Genomic DNA, 22,014 nt, shown 5'->3' with positions numbered 1-22,014 from the left:
TTTCATTTTAGCCTACAGTTAGGGCAGTATGTTGATATTTCAGAAAGGGTTACTGAATAGGGGAAGGAAAGAAACCAGCAGAGAGAGGGAGGATAGTGCCTTCAGGGAACAGATGAGAACAAAGTATATAATGACACATGTGAAGATGCCATGATGAGACTCAATACTGTATACGCCAATCTAAAGCAATGTTATAGAGATGGCTCAAAGCTTCTTGTGCAAGTGTGAGTTCAAGTCCCAAGCCACATGTTAAAAAGGCAAGTGGCCTAGCATGCACTTGTAATATCAGCACCACAGAGTTAGAGACAGTTCCCTTGGCTTGCCTAGCCTACTTGGCTAGCTCCAGGCCAGTGAGAGATCCTGTTTTGAAAAACAAGGTAAATGGTTCCTGAGAGATGACACCTAAGGTTGTCTTCTGGTGTCCACACACATTCATACACAGGGACACACAACGAGATGGGGAAAAATTGTCTTTAGATTGATACCATCTACAATTCTCCTCTTCAGCTAGCAAAGGAATTTTTGCAGAGTTTGTTTTATAACAAAGGGAGTATTGGGTCTAATAATATTGTACGCTCCTGCCTGGACGTCATGACATTTGTTTTCAAAATAGACTTCCAAGCAAAGACAGTGGTCTTCAAAAGACAGGAATTCTAAACAGGTTACCTGTTCATGACTCCTTGTTGGCTGGCAGGCTTTAGAAATGTCATTCTGAGACTGGATAGGTCCGCACAACCATCTGGAGTGGTGGGGGAAAGCACCTCTGAGTTCATTCAAATGCCAAGGCAAAGTAATAAATCACATTAGAAGTGATCAAAGGAGAAAGTATCATGCTCCTTCACTATTTAGCACTCGGCAAGGGCTATGGATCACAAATCAGGTGACCCTGGAGATGAAGCTCCCTCCCCTGGGTGTTTAGATTGTGCTGGCAAAGTCCTTGTGAGGTCCAAGGCAAAATGTGTTTGTAACCATGCTGCTTTGAGACCTATTCAATAAGGATAAAGATGGCCCCCACTTGTTGTAAATTGTTTGTTATATAGTCCAGGTATTGTGTATACACTATGGTTTTAAAATAATTTCTTGGTCTGGAACAAAAGATGTGTGGGAGAAGAGTTTTGGGTGCCTTAAATTGTCTGTTTCATGGGAGAGCCTATAGGAGAGGATAAAACTGTATCAGTTCTTTGGTGAAAATTGTTTCAGAGTAGTATAAGCTAAAACTTCACCTCTGCCGCCCAGAGTATCATGTAGGGAATATCCTGATGAGCCAGGGACTTTGTTGTTCCTTTTTATTTATTTGAATAAGCTTGCATGGATTCCTGGCTTAAGTGAAATTGTGTCAAGATCCTTGTCCAAGTCGTTATTGAGCAATTAATTCATTTAACACTTAACCTATTAAGTACCTATTAGGTGCTAGTCACAGTTGTAGGTGCTATAAATACAGGAGTAAATAAAATAGATATGTTCTAGCCTGCAAATGAGGGCTCCTTTTTCCAGGAAGGTTCTAATCCTTTTGAGGAGGTGGGCAGTAACCACAATGACTATTTGAAAGGTGCTAAGTGCTGGAATGAGAGACAGGAACAGGGAGAGTGGAAGACCCACTGAGGTTGTTTTGAATTTCAAGAGAGATGGTGAAGGTTATGTTATGCTTAAAACTAAGTTTTATTCAGTAAATACCACCTTTATGTACTTTTATTTGAGGGGGTTCCAGGCCTTAGAGACTGGTGAGCTGAGTGAGTTGAGTTCTCTTAACTGTTTTTGTTGTTTGTTTTGTCTTCTAAACCTCCTCTTTCACTGAGATTAGAAGCAGTCACACCATTTAGTTTGCTTTGAGATACTACTTTGAAGACTTTTCTCCCAGATGAAAAGTACTCTGTGATGTTAGGAGACATAGGCTATTTGGCCCTGCCAATGACTCACCCCAGGAACTCATAACCCCTCTCTAGTCCCTGTAGCCTCTGTAACAGGGGGATATTTGGCTTTAATCATCACAAAAATGTCTTGAGGGGGATAAAAATCCTATGTTTGTATATAGAATTTTTCAGTTTTTGTATCAAAGCCAAGATAGCCAAAAAGCACTGATTTTTAGAGAATTCTTTAAATAAATATTTACTATTTTTATTTATGTGTATGTGTGTAAAACTGCATGAGTTTATGTGTACCATATGTATGCAGGTACCCACAGAGGCTAGAGGACATCTGAAACCCTGCAATTGGTTGTAAACTGCCTCATGTGGGTATTGGGACCAGAACCTGGGTCATTTGCAAGAATAGTCAGTGCTCTTAACTACTGAACCCAGCCCCTCAATAATTTTTTTTAATTAAAAGGATTAAAATGTTATTGCTCGAGGCTTTGGGCAAAATGCTTTGTAAACCAAGTGAGCAGCTGCTTCTGTACTTGATCTGTTTAGGGCATCTTTTACAGTGGCACATTGCTTCCTGTTCCAGTCATTGTGGGCATGTGCAGTTTTAAAATTTATAATTCAGTCATCAGTAGCCAAACATTGTCCATGTAGTAGCTTGCTTTCTCCCAGCTATTTCTAAGGCAAGGGCTTATTTGTAGAATTGATTGTGTTGATCACAGTGAATAATTAGCCTTTCATAATTAAAATGCTGATAATTATTAACAGATACATAGAGTGGTTCTTTTCTTAAATTAACTCATTTTGCCCAACAGTGAGAAAATAAAGTAGGGACAGGAGCTCAGAGAAATTAAATAACTTGCCCAAGTCAAATAGTTCCTCACTTGCAGGGTTGGATTTGTATTGCACCAGCTCCAAAATCTTGCTCTCAATGTCTCAGTGTTGTAGCTTCTGCATACTTGGGGACCAGCCACCACATTTGACACAGAGGCTCACTGATGAAAATTTAAAGCCAGGGTTACTGTGGAACTGACCCTTATCATCACCCAGGCCCTTGAATCTCTGAGGATTGTGCTTAATCTAGCTTTTAACAGTAACAGTGACTGGTATAATTCCCAGAGAGGGCTTTAGACATAAAGACCATGTTATATGATGCTATGTATATGAGGGCCCAGAGTGGGCAGATCTATCGAGATAGAAAGCAATCTGTCTGTCTGCTGAAGGGCCTCAGCATTGGGAGTACAGAGTGATGATGGCTAGGCATGAGACCTCTCTTTGAAGTGATGGAAATGTTCAGAAATTGTGATGAATTTCACAATTTCAGATCAAAACTTTTAGGTGTTTTTTGTTTTTTTTTTTTGTTTTTGTTTTTGTTTTTTTGTTTTTCGCTTTGAGGTTTGTTTTTGGTGTGCCTCTGGGAATTGAACGCAGATCCTTGTGCATTCTGGGTGACACAATACCATTGGTTAGATGAAACAGGTAGCTGTGTGTGTGTGTGTGTGTGTGTGTGTGTGTGTGTGTGTGTGTGTCCCAGACTAGTTTGAATGTGCTCTTCTGACTCAGTCCAAGTGCTAGGAGTACAGGAGTGTACTACCATGCCTAGCTAATGAAAGCTTTCACATGACACACTGGGAAAAAGTAAATCATATAATGATTTTTTTTCTCAAACGTGGGAGGTAGACATGGCTTTCTTCATCTATATTTATTTTAGACTGTATTTTTTCACAGATACTAAAGAAGGTAGGTCCCTGTGTCTGTTTGTGTCTGTTGTTGTTGGTTGGTCCTTGGTCTTTTAGGGGGTCCACCACCCAGCTCCCAGATAAATCACACACAGAGGCTTATTCTTAATTATAAATGCCCAAACTTAGCTTGGCTTGTTTCTAGTCAGCTCTTCTGAACTTTAAATTATCACATCTACTTTTTGCCTCTGGACTTTTCCCATTCTCTTGCTTCTGTAAGTCTTACTCTTATTCCATGGCTTGCTGTGTAGCTGGGTGGCTGGCCCCTGATGTCCTCCTCCTTCTCTGGCTACTTCTTTTTTTTTTCACTTCCCAGCTTTCTCCTTCTATTAATTCTTTCTGCTCACCAGCCCCACTTTTCCTTTCTCCTGCCTCGCCGGTGGCCGTTCAGCTCTTTATTAGACATCAGGTGTTTTAGACAGCATGGTAACACAGCTTCACAGGTTAAACAAACATATGCATCATAAACAAAAGTAACACATCTTAAAGTAATATTCCCTAACACTGTCTTTGTCTCTTTGTCTCTGTATGTCTGCCTACTTGCTGCCCCCCATTGTGTGTGTGTGTGTGTGTGTATGTGTGTGTGTTTTCAGTCTGACGTAGCCTGGGCTGGGCCTGAACTCCCGATCCTCCTGCCTCTACCTCCCAAGTACTGAGATTACAGGAATGCATTACCACATTTGGCTTTATTTGTCATGGTTTGTGAACAAATACTGTATGAGCAGACAGGTTGATAGTAAGTGTACTGTATAGCCTTGGATTTTAAATATCTTCATTTACTTAGCAATAATAACTTTAGTTTGAAAACACTGATCTATTAGACATTCAAGTATCTTATTACTAAAACCTTATTTTATATCTTACTGAAGAACCTCTTCTATCCTTTTATATAATCTTATTTAGTCAGATAAATAATTTCAGGGCAGGTGCTGTAGGATGTTCTGTATGGCAAATGTGTTGCTCTGATTGGTTAATAAATAAAACACTGATTGGCCAGTAGCCAGGCAGGAAATATAGGCAGGACTAACAGAGAGGAGAATTGAGGGTCACAGGAAGGCCGAGGGAGAGACCTGCCAGCCCCTGCCATGACAAGTGAGATGTAAGGTACTGGTAAGCCACGAGCCACGTGGCAACTTATAGATTAATAGCAATGGGTTAATTTAAGAAAAAAGAAGTAGATAACAAGAATCCTGCCATGGCCATACAGTTTATAAGTAATATAAGCGTCTGAGTGATTATTTTATACATGGGTTGTAGGACTATGGGGGCTTGGTGGGACCTGGAGAGAAGCCCTCCAGCTACATACAGGCAGGTGCATCTGATCAGCCCTTTTGAGTTCATCTTCCCCTTCTGCTATTATGTCTAAGAATAATATTTTGTGGCACATGTTCATAAGGTTAGAGGAGTCTTGCAAAACACAATGTAATGTTTTGTCTGAAATTAATTCATTTTCAGTTAATAATCTTTTCAAAAGTTAAAGTTTAATTCCTTTTAAATAAAGCTACCACCTAATTCACTTTTTCTTTTCCCTCTTTTCTCTACCAGCACTTGTTCTTTTTTGTTTTTCTTTACCTCCCCTTTATTCCTTTATTGCCCAGCTGGTCTCAAACTACTGGGATAAACCCTACAACCTGTCTTCCTAGTTGCTGGGAGTTTGATGTGTGCCATTAATCTGGGTTAATAGTTCATCTTTAAGATTCAATAATAGTTCATAGTTCCAGTGTTGTGGGATTTGATAAATCAGTATTGAAGTCAGCCTCCTGTTTTGATGTCTCATGATAGTGTGTATTTTCCACACACTCACTAGAGTGTTAATAACGCCATTCATCATGAGCCAAATAGACACAAGCTTTGCCCTTGTCAAGCTGAATACTTGTGGGAGCCACCTGACAGCCCTAATAGTATAAGATTCCCTCACCTCTATATCTCTCCACCTTTTCATCTTCATGTTTTTCTTTCTATGCTTTTTGTTTACTTCTCTTAGGCTTTTTTAAGGACACTGGCCAGCACTGTGAAGGTGTGCCAGAGTGAGTTGGTATGCTCCATGCTGTGCTTTGTCAGGGAATGACTGCTCTTTGTGTGTGTGTGTGTGTGTGTGTGTGTGTGTGTGTGTGTGTGTGTGTGTGTGTGTGAGAGAGAGAGAGAGACAGAGACAGAGACAGAGACAGAGACAGAGACAGAGAGACACAGAGAGAGACCATGGTTGGCGGGTTGTGAGTACATATGTGTGTGGTATGTGAAGATGGTATTCCTCCAAAGTGGTCTACCTTGTGTTTTTAGACAGATTCTCTCACTGTTCTGGAGCTCAGAAAGTAAGTTGTGCAGGCTGGCTAGGAAGGCAGGATCCTCCCTATTGGGATTTACAAGCATATACCATACCTTGCTTTTTTAAAATGTGGGTTCTAGGTGGGTCCTCATGATTTCAAGGCAAGCATTTTACTGAGTGAGCTGTCTCACCAGCCCTGTGCCTGTTGTTTTAATGTAATATGTTCAAAAGGTTTCATAGATATCCACAGTCACCTTGAAGTAGATATGGATTACCTGCTAGTGACTTCATCCCTGTCCTTTCATTAATATTGATAACTAAAATAACTAAAGCATTTCTTGTTTCCCATTGTTGCTCACATCTTCATGAGTTTAAATAAATACTTACATTTGAATGGTTTTGTGCAACCATTGAGATGGCCCAGCAGATAAAGGCACTTGCCTTGCAAGCCAGATGACCTGAGTTTCAATTCCTGGAATTCAGGTAAAGGTGGAAAGAGAGAATTGTCTCCATAGAATTGTCCTTGGACCTCTACACATGCACTACAGCTTGCATGCCCACACATACACATTATGCACACAAATAACAATAAACATTAAAAAATAGTTTTATGTGTTGTCTTAAGGTTTTCTATTTCTGTGAAGAGACACCATGACCATGGTAACTCTTATAAGGAGAACATTTAATTGGTGTGGTTTGCTTACAGTTTCAGAGGTTCAGTCCATTATCATCATGATGAGGACCATGGTGGTGTGCAGGCAGATGTGGTGCTGGAACTGAGAATGCTACATCTTGCAGACAACAGGAAGTCAACTTACTGTCACACTGAGGGAAACTTGAGCAAAAGAGACCTCAAAGCCTGCCTCCACAGTGACATATTTCCTCCAACAAGGCCACACCTCCTAATAATGCTACTCCCTTTCGGGGCCATTTTCTTTCAAACCACCACATGTATGTTCTGAATATGATGCTTTTGTCCATGGCTGAATTAAGGAATGTGCATTATGTGCCTGAAATACATACTTTCACTAGAAAATTATTTAACTAAATATTTAACTAAATAATTCCTGTGAGTTTTATTTCAGCCAAATCTATTTCAATTAAACTCCTTAATATGGAGAAAATGGTCCTTGAAGGGGAATTGTATGAGTGGTATTATTCACCCTTTCATAATTCTGCTTGAATGCTTGTAAATTATCTTTAAGAACTAAGTGGTATAGAAATTTCACACTTGTCATATATTGGTAAACATTAAAATATTTTTTTGTTCACTTGTTTTTAACATGGCAACTTGAACACTATGAATAAAATTTCCTAGATTAAGCATGATGTACTCTATGGGGTCTCCCTTTTACTATTTAGCTCTTGTTTCCTCTTCTGTGTTCCCCAAACTTTTTCTTTTTTTTCAAATTTGGGACATAGTTTCACTCATGAATGCAGGCAGTCTTTGTACTTAACGATCCTCCTACTTCAGCTTCCCAAGGTCTAGAGCCCAAATTTGTGTTATCACACATGGCCATTAATAATCATTTATCATCTAGCTGTTTTCCTAGCACACCACCTTCTTAATGTTTAAATGAAACTTTGGAAATGTATGGCACACCTCTAGCCTCTCCCTACCAAACCTAAAACCAAGAACAAAAGAAAGATAGCATTGAACTTGTTTCTTCCATGGACATTTTCTGTCCATGCTCTGGCAATTCTTTGTATTTTTTCATCTATTGGGCCCTCAGATATAAATAGGGCCTACAAAGTTAAGTACTGTTTATTCTCTTGAAATATTTAACTCTTTAATCACATGTTTGAAATAGTTCTATTAATAGAGAATTTTTGTCTTCCTTGGTAGTTTCTAGGATGGCTTCTCCATCAACATCTAAGTATAATTCACACTCCTTGGAGGATGAATCCATTAAAATGGTAAGTTCAGTTTTTACATTTAACTGTATCTCTGCATTTCTCTCTTCATATTTGTATTAGACAATCATTTGGGTCTTAATTGAATCATAAATTTCATCATAGCATAAGACAATGGAGACACGGGGTTTTATTTATCATCCCACCTTGTTTCAGGAAAGATTTAAATAGAATATGTGTTAAATGATTTTTGCTTTGTAAATGCTTTGCTGAAGAATTATTCAAGAATTGCTATCAGATCTTACATTCAGATCTGAAGCAGTCCTCCATATCAGACAGCTCCCTAAAGGAGCTGTTGGAAAACCAAGACTGACTAAGCAGGCTACTGTACCTTTGTAATTATGGCATTATTTGATGGCTATGATGATAAGACGTGCAAAACCCAAAGAGAAAGCAATTAAACAAGTGAGGAAAACAGTTCAAGATTTGAAAACTGAAATTGAGACAATAAAGAAGACATAAACTGAGGTAATGCTGGATGTGGAAAAATCTGAGTAAACGAACAGGAACTACAGATGCAAGTATAACCAACAGAATGCAAGAGATGGAAGAGCAGATCTCAGGTGCTGAAGATATGATAGAGGAAATAGATTCATCAGCCAAAGAAAACACTAAAGCTAATAAAGTCATGACCCAAAATATCTAGGAAATTTGGGACACCATGGAAAGACCAAACCTAAAAATAATAGGGATAGAAGAAGGAGAAGAATACCAATTCAAAGGCACAGAAAATATATTCAACAAAATCATAGAAGAAAACTTTCCCAACCTAAAGAAGGAAATGCCTATAAAAATACAAGAAGGTTACAGAACACCAAATAGAATGGATCCAAAAAAAGTCCCCTCAGCACATCATAATCAAACCACTAAACATACAGAATAAAGAAAAAATATTAAGAGCTGCAAAGGAAAAAGGCCAAGTAACATATAAAGGCAGACCCATAAGAATAACACCTGACTTCTCAATAGAGACTCTAAAAGCCAGAAGGTCCTAGACAGACATTATACAGACACTAAGAGACCATGGATGCCAACCCAGACTATTATACCCAGCAAAACTCCCAATCAACATAGACAGAGTAAACAAAATGTTCCATGATAAAATCAGATTTAAACAATATCTTTCCATGAATCCAGCCCGACAGAAAGCACTTGAAGGAAAAATCCAACCTAAGGAAGTTAGATACACTCATGAAAACACAGGCAATAGATAGTCCCACACCAACAAATACCAAAGAAGGGCAATGTACAACACTACCACCAAAAAATAACAGGAATTAACAATCACTGGTCATTAATATCCATCAATATCAATGGTCTCAATTCACCTATAAAAAGACACAGGCTAACAGAATGGATAAGAAAACAGAACCCATCCATCTGCTGCATATAAGAAACACATATCAACTTCAAAGACAGACATTATCTCAGAATAAAAGGTTGGGAAAAGACTTTCGAATCAAATGGATTTAAGAAGCAAACTGGTGTAGCTATCCTAATATCTAATAAAATAGACTTCAGACTAAAATCAATTGAAAGAGATTGGGAAGGTCATTACATATTTATCACAGGGAAAATTGACAAGATGAAGTCTCAATTCTGAATATTTGTGCCCCAAATACAAGGGCACCTACATTCGTAAAAGAAACATTACTAAAGCTTAAATCACACATCAAACCCCATACACTGGTAGTGGGAGACTTCAACACCCCACTCTCACAAATGGACAGGTCTTCCAGACAGAAACTTAACAGAGAAATAAGGGAACTAACAGACATTATGACTCAAATGGACTTAATAGATATCTGCAGAATATTCCACCCTAACAAAAGAATATACATTCTTCTCAGCACCCCATGGAACCTTCTCCAAAATCGACCACATGCTTGGTCACAAAGCAAATCTCAACAGATACAAAAAAATTGAAATAACCTCCTGTATCTTATTGGGCTACCATGGCTTAAAGTTATATTTCAACAACAAAAATTACAGAAAGCCTACAAACTCATGGGAACTGAATAATGCCCACTTGAATCACCAATGGGTCAAGGAATAAATAAAGAAATTAAAGATTTCTTAGAATTCAATGAAAATGAATGTACAACATACCCAAACTTATGGGACACTATGAAAGCAATGCTAAGAGAAAAAAATCATAGCTCTAAATTCTCACTCACATAAAGAAGTTGGAGAAATCTCACACTAGTGACTTAACAGCACACCTGAAAGCTCTAGAAAAAGAAGTAGTAAACTCACCCAGGAGAAACAGACACCAGGAAATAATCAAATTGGTAGCTGTAATCAATAAAATAGAAACAAAGAGAACAATACAAAGAATCAATGAAACAAAGAGTTGGTTCTTTGAGAAACTCAACAAGATAGACAAGCCCTTATCCAAATTAACAAAAAAGCAGAGAGAGACAGCATCCAAATTAACAAAATCAGAATGAAAAGGGAGACATAACAACAGACAGTGAGGAAATCCAGAGAATCATCAGATCATACTTCAAAAATCTGTACTCCACAAAATTGGAAAATCTGAAAGAAATGGTAACCCATACCAAAGTTAAATCAAGACCAGATAAACTATTTAAATAGATCAATAACCCCTAAGGAAATAGAAACGGTCATTAAAAGTCTCCCAACCAAAAGAAAAAAAAAAAAAAGCTCAGGACCAGATAGTTTAAGCACAGAATTCTACCAGATTTTCAGAGAAGAGCTAATACCAGTACTCTTCAAATTGTTTCACACAATAGAAACAGAAGGAACATTACCAATCTCTTTTTATGAGGCCACAGTTACCTTGATACCCAAACCACACAAAGATGCAACAAAGAAAGAGAATTACAGACCAATCTCGGTCATGAACATTGATGCAAAAATAGTCAATAAAATACTGGCTAACTGAATCCAGGAACACATCAAAAAAATTATCCACCATGACCAAGTCGGCTTCATCCCAGGGATGCAAGGATGGTTGAACATATGAAAATCTGTCAATGTAATACACCATATATGGTCATCTCATTAGATGCTGAAAAAGCCTTTAAGAAATCCAACACCCCTTCATGATAAAGGTTCTAGAGAGATCAGGAATACAAGGAACATACCTAAACATAATAAGGGCAATTGACAGCAAGCCAACAGCCAACATCAAATTAAATGGAGAGAAACTCAAAATCGATTCCACTAAAATCAGGAACAAGATAAGGCTGTCCACTCTCCCCATACTTATTCAACATAGTACTTGAAGTTCTAGCTAGAACAATAAAACAACAAAAGGAGATCAAGGGGATACAAATTGGAAAGGAAAAAGTCAAACTTTTACTATTTGCAGATATGATAGTATACATAAGTGACTCCAAAAATGTGACCAGGGAACTCCTACAGTAGATAAACTCCTTCAGTAAGGTGTCAGGATACATGATTAACTCAAAAAAATCAGTAGCCCTCCTATATACAAATGATAAATGGGCTGAGAAAGAAATAAGAGAATCATCACCCTTTGCAATAGCCACAAATAATATAAAATTACTTGGGGTAACCCTAACTAAGCAAGTGAAAGACCTGTATGATAAGAACTTTAAGTCTCTGAAAAAAAATCAAAGAAGATATCAGAAGATGGAAAGATATCCCATGCTCATGGATAGGTAGAATTAACATAGTAAAAATGGCAATCTTAACCAAAAGCAATCTACACATTCAACACAATCCCCATCAAAATCCCAACACAATTTTTCACAGACATGGAAAGAACAATGCTTAATTTTATATGGAAAAACAAAAACCCTAGGATAGCTAAAAGAATCCTGTATAATAAAGCAACCTCTGGAGGCATCACGATCCCTGACCTCAAGCTCTACTATGGAGCTATAGTAATAAAAACAGCTTGGTACTGGCATAAAAACCGACACACGGACCAATGGAATTGAATTGAAGACCCTGACCTTAATTCATACACCTATTAACATGATTTTTGACAGAGAAGCCAAAACTGTACAATGAAAAAAAGAAAGCATCTTCAACAAATGGTGCTGGCATAACTGGATGTCAATATGCAGAACATTACAAATAGATTTGTACTTGTCACCATACACAAAACTCAAGTCCAAGTGGATCAAAGACCTCAACATAAATCCAATTACACCTGAACTTGATAGAAGAGAAAGTAGGAAGTAGTCTTAAATGCATTGGCACAGGAGACCACTTCCTAAATATAACACCAGTAGCACAGACACTGAGAGCAACAATTAATAAATGGGACCTCATGAAACTGAGAAGCTTTTGTAAAGCAAAGGACAAGGTCAATAAGACAAAATGACAGTGTGGGTAAAGATCCACACCAACCCCACATCTGACAGAGGGCTAAACTTCAAAATACTGAACAATCCAATTGAAAAATGGTCTACAGAGCATAACAGAATTCTCAACAGAAGAAACTTAAATGGCTGAAAGACATTTAAGGAATTAACATCCTTAGTCATCAGGGAAATTCAAATCAAAACAACTCTGAAATACCGTCTTACACTTGTCAGAAAGGCTAAGATCAAAAACACTGAAGACAGCTTATGTTGGAGAGGATGTGTAGCATTGGGAACACTCCTACACTGTTGGTGGGAATGCAAACTTGTACAGCCCTCTGGAAATCAGTATGGCTATTTCTCAGAAAATTGAGAATAAGTCTTCATCAAGGCCCAGATGTACAACTCTTGGGCATATACCCAAGGAATGCTCACTCTTACCACAAGGACACATGCTAAACTATGTTTATATCAGCATTATTTGTAATGGCAAGAACCTGGAAACAACCTAGATGCCCCTCAACTGAAGAATGGATAAAGAAAATGTGGAACATATACACAATGGAGTACTACTCAGCAGTAAAACAATGATATCATGAAATTTGTAGGCAAATGGATGGAACTAGAAAATATCATCCTGAGTGAGGTAACCCAGACTCAGAAGGACAAACATAGTATGTACTCACTCATAAGTGGATAGTAGATGTGAGGGAAGGGATGGCCAGACTGCAACCCACAGCACCAGCGAGGGTAGCTAACTGGAAAAGACCATAGGAGGGACACATGAATGGCCCAGTGAAGGAGAAGTGGATGAGAACTACATGAGCGGACTGGAAGTGGGATGGTGGTGGCAGAGGGTGAGGTGTGGGGATGAGAACATGGGGAAATGGGAGGGTCTTTCTGGAACAGAGACAGAGTGGGAGGGCAAGGAGGGAGATACCATGATACATGAGGACATCATGGGAATAGGAAGAGGTAGGGTTCTGGGGAGGCTCTCAGGAACCCACAAGGATGACCCCCACCTTGTGCTGGCAGTGGTCTAGAGGGTACCTGGACTGGTCTACTCTGGTGACCAGCCTAGTGAATAACCTAGCTGTCATCATAGAGCCTTTGTCCAGTGACTGATGGAGGCAGATGCAGAGATCCACAGCCAGGTGCCAGGCTGAGCTCCAGGAATCCAATGAGAGAGAGGAGGGATTCGGCAGGCGAGGGACGTCAAGATCATGATGGGAGGACATGCAGAGATGACTGGCCACACTAGTGGAAGCCCATGAACTGTGGACTAGTGCCTGTGGATCCCCCATAGGACTGGACTAGGCCCTCTGGATATGGAAGACAGTTGATTGGCTCAAACTGTTTAGGGAGCACCCAGACAGGGGGATCGGAAATCATCCCTGGTGCATGGGCCGGCTTTTGGGAGCCCAGTGCTGGTTGTGTGACACCTTGCACAGCCTTGGTGCAGTGGCAAGGGGCTTGTACCTGCCTAGGCTCACTGTGCCGGGCTCTGCTGACTCCCCATGGGAGACCTTGATTTGGGGGATGTGGGGATGTGGGGTGGCTTGGGAGGGAGGGCTGGGGGTGGGAGGAGGGAGAAGATGGGATCTGTGGGTGGTATGTAGTGTGAATAGAAAATTTCTTAATAAGGAAAAAAATGAAAATATGATCCACCAGAAAGGTTACTATATTCTCCCACTTCATAATGTATAAAGATAATCAACCAGAAAGGCAGGTATCTTTTAATTTTTATTTCTTGATTACTGACAAGGTTGACCTTTATTTATTTTTAAAGCTATGTTATTGTCCTTTCCTGTTGATTGAGTGAAATATTCATGTCCTTTGCCTGTTTGCCGGGAGGGAGGTGGGTAGATTATTTTCTTAATGGTTTAATAAGTATTCTTCATAATGTAATAACTCTTTATAATGTACAAATCAATTTATTTCAGACGTTTACCATTATAGATTCTATTTTGATTTTGAATACTGATATTTCACTTGTAAGTGGTTGGTTGGTTGGTTGGTTTTTGAGACTGGGTCATGCTATGTGGTACAGGCTGGCCTCAAACTTGTAATCATTCTGCTACAGCTTGCCAAAACTTGCCATTAAAAGTGTGCGTCTCCATACCTGGCTTGCCTGAGTTGAATGATTAATGCTTTCCTGCCTGTCAGAGCTGCTGAAGTGATTAAATTATGTTGTTGTTTGTTTTGCTCTTTTGGGAGGCCCTCTACCCAGCTCCCAAATAAGTCACACATGAAGCCTTATTCTTAATTAGGAATGCCCGGCCGTAACTTGGCTTAGTTTCTTGCCAGCTGTCCTTAACTTAAATTATCCCATCTACCATTTGCCTCTGGGCTTTTCCCATTCTCTTACTTCTGTTAATCTTACTTTTACTCCATGGCTTGCTGTGTAGCTGGGTGGCTGGCCCCTGGAGTCCTCCTCCTTGTCTGGGTCCTTGATTTCTCCCTTTCCAGATTTCTCCTTCTATATATTCTCTCTGCCTGTGAGACCTGCCTTTCCTTTCTCCTGCCTTACTATTGGCTAGTTCTTTATTAGACCATCAGATGTTTTACACAGGCATAGTAACACATCTTCACAGAGTCAAGCAAATGCAACATAAACAAAAGTAACACACCTTAAAATAACATTCCCCAACATTTCCCCCTTTTTGTCTAAATAAAAATGAAAAAGTTTTAACTGAAACATAGTAATACTATATACAATAACAATTATCAAGTAAAGATTACATTCACAATATTATATCCATTTGTAGTTAGTATATTCAGAGAATATAATGTATTATCTATCCTATCTTAGTGAATCCAAAATTTTACACCTAATTTACTTTCTATCATAACTAAGGAAAACTGCAACTATAACTATTTAGTCTTCAACTCCATCAAAGACCCAGAAGGATGTAATATGATCTAACAGCAGAGACATTTGGCTGCCTGGACAGTTACCCAAAGTGCCTCTGCAACGTTGAGACATCCATCTTCAGCCTACAGGCCTAGAGTATCTGGCAGACTTTTCTATGAAGCGGGAATTTTGGCAAAGTTCATCAGTCACTTTGCTCTTTGCGCTGCAGAATGTCTGACAGACTCTTCTGTGAAGCAGAAATTTTAAAGGACTGACCTGCCTTGTTTTGACAAATTTCAATGGTCACTTTCCTGTGGGTTCTCCATGTCCAGTCTGCACAGCACATTGTCAGCAATCAAAGGCAAAAAACACATTCTTTGCCCAGTGGCTAATCTTGCCACAATGAAAGCAAACTCCATAAGGAGTTTCTTCAGTGCCCATCATTTTCTCTGGAGTAAATTGGTGCTGCCAGGAACAGATATGTATCATTGTCATGAAAAACTTGTAAGTTAACAGAACATTTTAAATGCCATATTCTATAGGTGTTTGAAAGGTTTGAAGACATCTGTCTATCTAAAATATATCTCTATATGATCTGGAAAGCATACCTAACATATCTACAAATTTAATTGTTAAAAGTGACAAGCCGGGCAGTGGTGGCGCACGCCTTTAATCCCAGCACTCGGGAGGCAGAGGCAGGCGGATCTTTGTGAGTTCGAGGCCAGCCTGGTCTACAGAGCGAGATCCAGGAAAGGCACAAAGCTACGCAGAGAAACCCTGTCTCGAAAAACCAAAAAAAAAAAAAGTGACTAATCACTAACCTATGTTTCTTGATTATCCTAAATAGTTTATAACAATAGCTTTTAAAAACTAAAACTTCACCCTACATTTCCAAATGAACTACATAGGCACAATACCTCAAACAGAAATAGAAACATACATACAACATGTGGTAATAAAAATAACCTTAAATTTTTATCAATATATAAGAATCCTTTAAACAAGAATAGAAACATATATACAGAGTAACAAAAATAGCTTTAAATTTGTGTCAATATTCTATATTTACCTAAATGATAACAAACACCCATAACCTATTAAATAACTGAAAGCCTCCCACACCCCTCTGGGGAATGTGGGCATAGTTTTCTCCGTACTTTTTCCTGCTGTGTGTGGACGAAGTTTTTTTAGAGTCCCAGAGGGAAAATTGAGATAATGACCAAGTCCTGGGAAGACCAGCAATAACCTTTACTGATAGATACCGCCTATCACGTTTCAGGAGGTCTCGCCTGATCAAACCTGATCCATATTAACCCTGAAGAAATCCACAACCTCTCACCTCCTATGGAAGCAAAATTCCAACGGATTTTTTAATTTCCATTTGATAAATATACTTTTTTACTTTTTTTTAAAGTTAAGACATTTTAAAAATATCTAGATTGGTTCAATTTAGCAGTCCAGTTCACAATCCCATGTGTCCTAGCAGCTGTCTTTTGCTTCTCAACAGTCAAAACTTTCACAATCAACACAACATACAGGATCCAAACTACCTGTGTATTTCTCATCTTATGTGGCTTTTTTCTTTTACTCTCTCTTTTAAAGACTATTATTATTTTTAAACTGTTTCTTTCTGATTGTCCATACCCTTTTTCTTTCTTTTAGACTATGCACATTGTAAAACACACTGGAACCTGTTTAGAGGTTTTTCCATCTTGATTTCTTTTACTGTGTATCTTTTAGCCTTTTTGACTATATGAGCAAACTTTCAAACTGATAAGGTTCGCCTGGATTCTCCACCTGAGCGGCTCTCAGCTGGCTCACCCTGCTTCTTGGGTCATGAAAGCCAAACATGAAACTCGAGGCAGTTCAGAGGTTTGTCTGACCAGGAACTGCATTAAACCTTCCTAAAGCTCTAGAATGCTGATACTTGCACTGTAGCAGGTGTTTTTACTTAGTTTTTTTGTTCCTACTTCACATACTGGCTGCTCAAAAGCTCAGTGACTGGCAGAAACTGTCAGGCCAAAACTCTTAAAGGATCCGTATCCCTTTTTTTGTTGTTGTTCAGCTTTCTCGGGCTCTAGATGGGTATATGAGCCCCAAGTTGGCATGGCAAAAGTTTGTTAGTTTTTAACTCTTTTACTCTGTAGGGGGGCCTGCCACCTACCTCTCAAATAAATCACACATGGAAGCTTATTCTTAATTATGAACGCTCAGCCTAGGTTGCTTATTTCTTGTTGGCTTTTCTTAACTTAGTCTGTCTTTCTATTGCCTCTGGGCATTTCCCATTCTCTTACTTCTGTAAATCTTACTCTTACTCTGTGGCTTGCTGTGTAGCTGGGTGGCTAGCCCCTGGAGTCCTCCTCCTTCTCTGGCTACCTCTCTCTTCTAGATTTCTCCTTCCATTTATTCTCTCTGCCTGCCAGCCCTGCCTGTCCTTCTCCTGCCTAGCTATAGGCCAGTTCTTTATTAGACTATCAGGTGTTTTAGACAGACACATTAACAAAGGTTCAGAGTTAAACCAATGCAACATAAACAAAAGTAACACACCTTAAAAAACATTCTCCAACAAGGTGAGGCATATACCTGAGGACATTCTGAAACAGAAGACCTACAGAAAAATAAAGTCAATGGGGACTTTGCCGAAATGGTTCCTAGGGACTTGATCAAGTCTTTGACAGACTGCTCTTTCTCTTACCTAGAATAAGGTTCCTAATAAAATAATAGGTCAGAAAGTGTGCCTGTGATATAATTCTACAGCAATTGCATAGGAACAAAAGCTATGACCATATAGCACACTAACTTCATTCATGTTTGATCATTTTACTGAGATATGTTAGCTTTAAAATAATTAAAAGTATTTAAAACTTTGATAACATTATTTAAATGCAGACTAGGAATTAGCACATCTAATAAATGTGGCAGCTATATCAGTCTTTTATTTTTCTAATTTTTTTGTTGCTAGAGATTGAATAGAGGGTGTTTTGTGATTTGGGAAATTACCAGTGAGCTATATTTTCATCCCAGATTCTCTTTTCCCAGTTTGAATTTTCTGTTCTAGTTTTCTTAAATGCTAAACTTCCATTTTTCTTTAAAAGTGTGTTTCTACCATCTGTGCAAAAATAACATCAACACTTCTGATTCCTCTTTCACTTTCAGGTATCTCAAGATGGAGTCAGTCAGGATCTCAATAAGAGTGTTCCTCAACTCCCAGGGGAAACACTAATTACCGGTAAGGAGCTTTTGAGGCTGGGGGTATAGAACTGGAGGAACAGAACAGCAAAATCAGGTGGCTTGAGTTTCACTTGCTCTGTACAAAGCAGAGAGAACAAATAGGCTAGCTTTGTTTAAGCATATCAACATAGTGAACACTGCATGCCTTTCCTGATCTAAGAATTCTTTCAAGAGCTTGGTGCTCACAAAGCTAGCAATATTCTTGTCTCTGTAACAAAGAGAATGATTTAGGGGGAACAACATAGGTTATGTCTTGAAAGTTTCTAACTAGAGGTATAATATACACTATTTGTAATTTAAGGCTATAAGAACATTTAGATTAAGGCTTCCAAGCTGTGATGTATGTTTCAAAATGATAACAGCTTAAAGATTCTTCTCTTTGATATAATAGGAGATCTTTTGCCAGAAAATGGAAATTAAGTAAGGTTGTGGTAACGTTCCCATACAGTGGGTTTTTTTTTGTTGTTGTTGTTTTTGTTTTTTCTTTCATGATAAACCTATGCTAAGGAAGAAAATCGACTTTGAAAGGGCCAGGTCACTCTGTGACTTAAGAATGCAGAAGTATGTAATAGCTTCTGAGACAAGTGCTAATGGATGATATGGACATTCAACTTTTGTGTTAGGGTTGTTCCTTCCTGCCACATGTCAGTATATTTGGGGCCAATAATCAGCATTGTTTCAGGGAACCATTCCATTTATTATGATTCAGATTTTTATTTTAAATGACAAATGGAGGTTTTAGAAAAGTGTCTTTGTGAATTAGCCATATACCACAAGAAACACGAGAAGCTATTTGGTGTCCATGGACTCACAGTCATAATTCTAGTCTTGAAACTGAAACCAGTAAAATATGTCCTTCTCAGTTTCTGGATAAGAGCAAAGAAATTTTGCTTTTGATGGTCTTCATATATGACGTTTGAGTGCTGAATATCAGCAGATGGACCTTTAACTGATGTAGTAACTAATTGAACTGGCATGAAGTGACCTCAGTATATAGTTTTCATTTAGTACCTGAAGAAAAGGGGATTTCAAAGTCATTTTAAAAATTTAAAAGTCATTAACATATTCAAGGATATCCTTGAAAGAGAAATAGTTCAAGTAGTTTCTCTTACAATCATGAGATGCTAATAACAGCAAAACCCTCATTCACTTCTGTGCTCTGGCTCTGGTTACCTTGTCTCACATAATGACAACATTTAGGGCAAACTCAGAAGTGTCATGAGTGCTTAGAGGAGACATGGGTCTAGTAGGTCCCCACTGCCCTGATTCAGCCTGGCACAGAGATGTGCAAACTTTGCCAGTGTTGCTTTCAACATTTTTATTGTAGTTAAACATATCCAAGTAGTTTATATTAAGTTAGTACCATTTGTTGTATATCATGGTTTATATTTCCATTATTTTAGGGTACTTTTTTTTATCTTACTAGACAAAGAAGTTATTTACATATGTCCTTTCAATGGCCCCATTAAGGGAAGAGTTTACATCACAAATTATCGTCTTTATTTAAGAAGTTTGGAAACGGTAAGTAGATTATGAGACCATAAAGATGACTCTAACTGTTAAAAATGATGCTAAACTGTTTCTCCTCTACCTTGCAAGACTGACTGTGGATCTGATTAACACAAGGTATATTTGCTTCTCAATTCTTAATTTTTTTGCTTCTGAAAAAAAAAACAACCAAAAAACTAACATCTCTTTTTGTAGGACATAGAATAAAATATTCAAATAGATTTTATCCTTGAGAATAGAGAGGTGATTAGAGTAAACTGGTATAGAACAGTGGTTTTTAACCAGTAGCAGGGATGAGAATAAACAACTTACACATTTTTAACAAGCTATACAGATGCTTCAGATTTGCTATATCAGAATGCCCAGGCCCATGGTCCAAGCTCACATGAGCTTTCTAAAACATCACAAAGGAAGATGTTGAAGTGAATCCTTGGTTAAAGTCTACCACTCTAGATCTATCTAAAAGTGTACTTTTACAAAGCATTAAGTAGCAGGGTAAAACTGGGATGAGTATGCTGTGGCCTACTGCTACTTACTTTTTCAACTGATGGCCATAAAATGTTTGTCACCACATTTCAAGGGACAGTCTCATTGATGAAGCAGTGACATAAAACATAAATACCCTAAAAAGACAAGAGAAAATGTATAGCTATTATGGCTATCACAGAAGAACTTATGGTCGATAGGATGGGGTATCATGGCTCACATCAGAATGTAGGAGCAGGTGTGTTTCCATGTACTCCTGGCATGGAAGACTAACCTGTTATTGCCTTGTACATAGACAACAATGAGATTGTTGGGAGAAAATCTAGCTTTTATTTTCTTGGTTTTAGCCATCCATTTCTTTAGCACAGTTCTGATTAGTTTGTTTCATTTGCTCTTTTTCTTTTATTATGTTCATTATTATGTCTGAATTCTAAAAATGCTATTTAATATACTTGTTGCCTTGGCTTCCTGTAAGTCCTGTAGCATAGTTCTAATAGGGTAAGAAGAGGAGCAGGCTACAATAGTCTACCATTGGACATTTTACCTATGTGAGTCAATTCTAACTTAAAGAATGGACATAAGTGAATGTTCTAGTTTTCCAGAGTAGGAAGGATGATTTACAGTGAGCTGGGTGTTAGTCTTTGGCAATTAATAATTTTAGTGTTTGATGGTTTAAGTATAAAGAAAATAAAGAAATAATCAGGAGTACCATTGACAATATTTTTATGGAATCAAGGAATAACACAGTTTCTGGGGAAAGACAGGCTAAATGGTGGCAATATATTCAGATAGGGTTACAAACTATCTAATAAAAGCTTTAATGACAGCTGGGAAGGGTGATCACTAACACCTTGCTATATAGGGTGCTTTCTCCATAATGCAGTGCATGGCTGAGGTGTGAAAAGCAACAGATTAGCCAATGTGCTAGATGATAGAGTCAGGGTTTGAAATTATTGTAATTGGCTAGCATATAGGGTACAACCAGTGACACAACATTAAAGTATCTACTTAGTAAAAAATCATTTGTACCATTAAAGGCTGAAAGTCTGTCTTAACAGGAATCTAACCTTTTGAAACCAATAATTATTACTTGTTTAAAATCATGTACCTCAGAGCCGGGCGGTGGTGGAGCATGCCTTTAATCCCAGCACTCGGGAGGCAGAGCCAGGTGGATCTCTGTGAGTTTGAGGCCAGCCTGGGCTATCAAGTGAGTTCCAGGAAAGGCGCAAAGCTACACAGAGAAACCCTGTCTTGGAAAAACAAACAAAAAAAACAAAACAACAGCAACAAAAAAATCATGTACCTCTATTGTGAATTAACAAAGAAATACTATAATGAATGCCTAGACAAAATGAGATAGTAGTCCTGTTTGTAGTGATGATATAAAATCCTGATACTACCTTTTAAGAAAGACATTGATAAAGACAGATCATAGATAACTAGGCTAATGAGGGGACCAGTGTATCAGCAATGACCAAAATAAATGTTGGTCCTTTTTTCTGCAGAACACTGTAAAGGGGGTTTTGCTGTTTTTTGTTTGTTGTTTTGTCACTGTGAGTGAGTGACGCAAGCTAGAGTCACTTGGAAAGAGGAAGTTTTGGTTGAGGAATTGCCTACAACAGATTGGCCAATAAGTGAGTCTATGGGGTGTTTCTTTTTTCTTTTCTTTTCTTTTTTGGATTGCTGATGATGTGGGGATGTCCAGCCCACTGTGGCCTGTATAAGAGAACTAAGCAAGTCAGGGCCAGCACACTAGTAAGCATCATTTTCCTGTCTTTTCTTCAGTTCCTGCCTCCAGTTCCTTCTCTGACTTCCCTTCATGATGGACTGTAATCTTCAAAGTGAAATAAAGCCT

At 38.4% G+C, this 22,014-nt stretch overlaps 1 protein-coding gene across 9 annotated transcripts in view; it reads left to right on the top strand.

Annotated features, from left to right (window-relative positions):
* The window catches only part of Mtm1 (myotubularin 1), a 139,221-nt gene that overhangs the window by 21,030 nt on the left and 96,177 nt on the right, over nt 1-22,014 (top strand). For all 9 annotated transcript variants that reach the window (XM_076562100.1, XM_076562102.1, XM_076562104.1 and 6 more), the window contains exons 2-4: nt 7,711-7,781; nt 18,090-18,162; nt 19,591-19,685. In XM_076562100.1, the coding sequence (XP_076418215.1) occupies nt 7,719-7,781; nt 18,090-18,162; nt 19,591-19,685 (231 nt within the window). In that variant the 5' untranslated portion in view covers nt 7,711-7,718. The remainder of the gene's footprint in view (nt 1-7,710; nt 7,782-18,089; nt 18,163-19,590; nt 19,686-22,014) is intronic.

This window comes from Peromyscus maniculatus, chromosome X (assembly GCF_049852395.1).
Source record: "Peromyscus maniculatus bairdii isolate BWxNUB_F1_BW_parent chromosome X, HU_Pman_BW_mat_3.1, whole genome shotgun sequence".
Lineage (NCBI taxonomy): Eukaryota > Metazoa > Chordata > Mammalia > Rodentia > Cricetidae > Peromyscus > Peromyscus maniculatus.
Note: the sequence above shows the minus strand (reverse complement) of the source record. Positions and strands in the feature narration are given on the sequence as shown.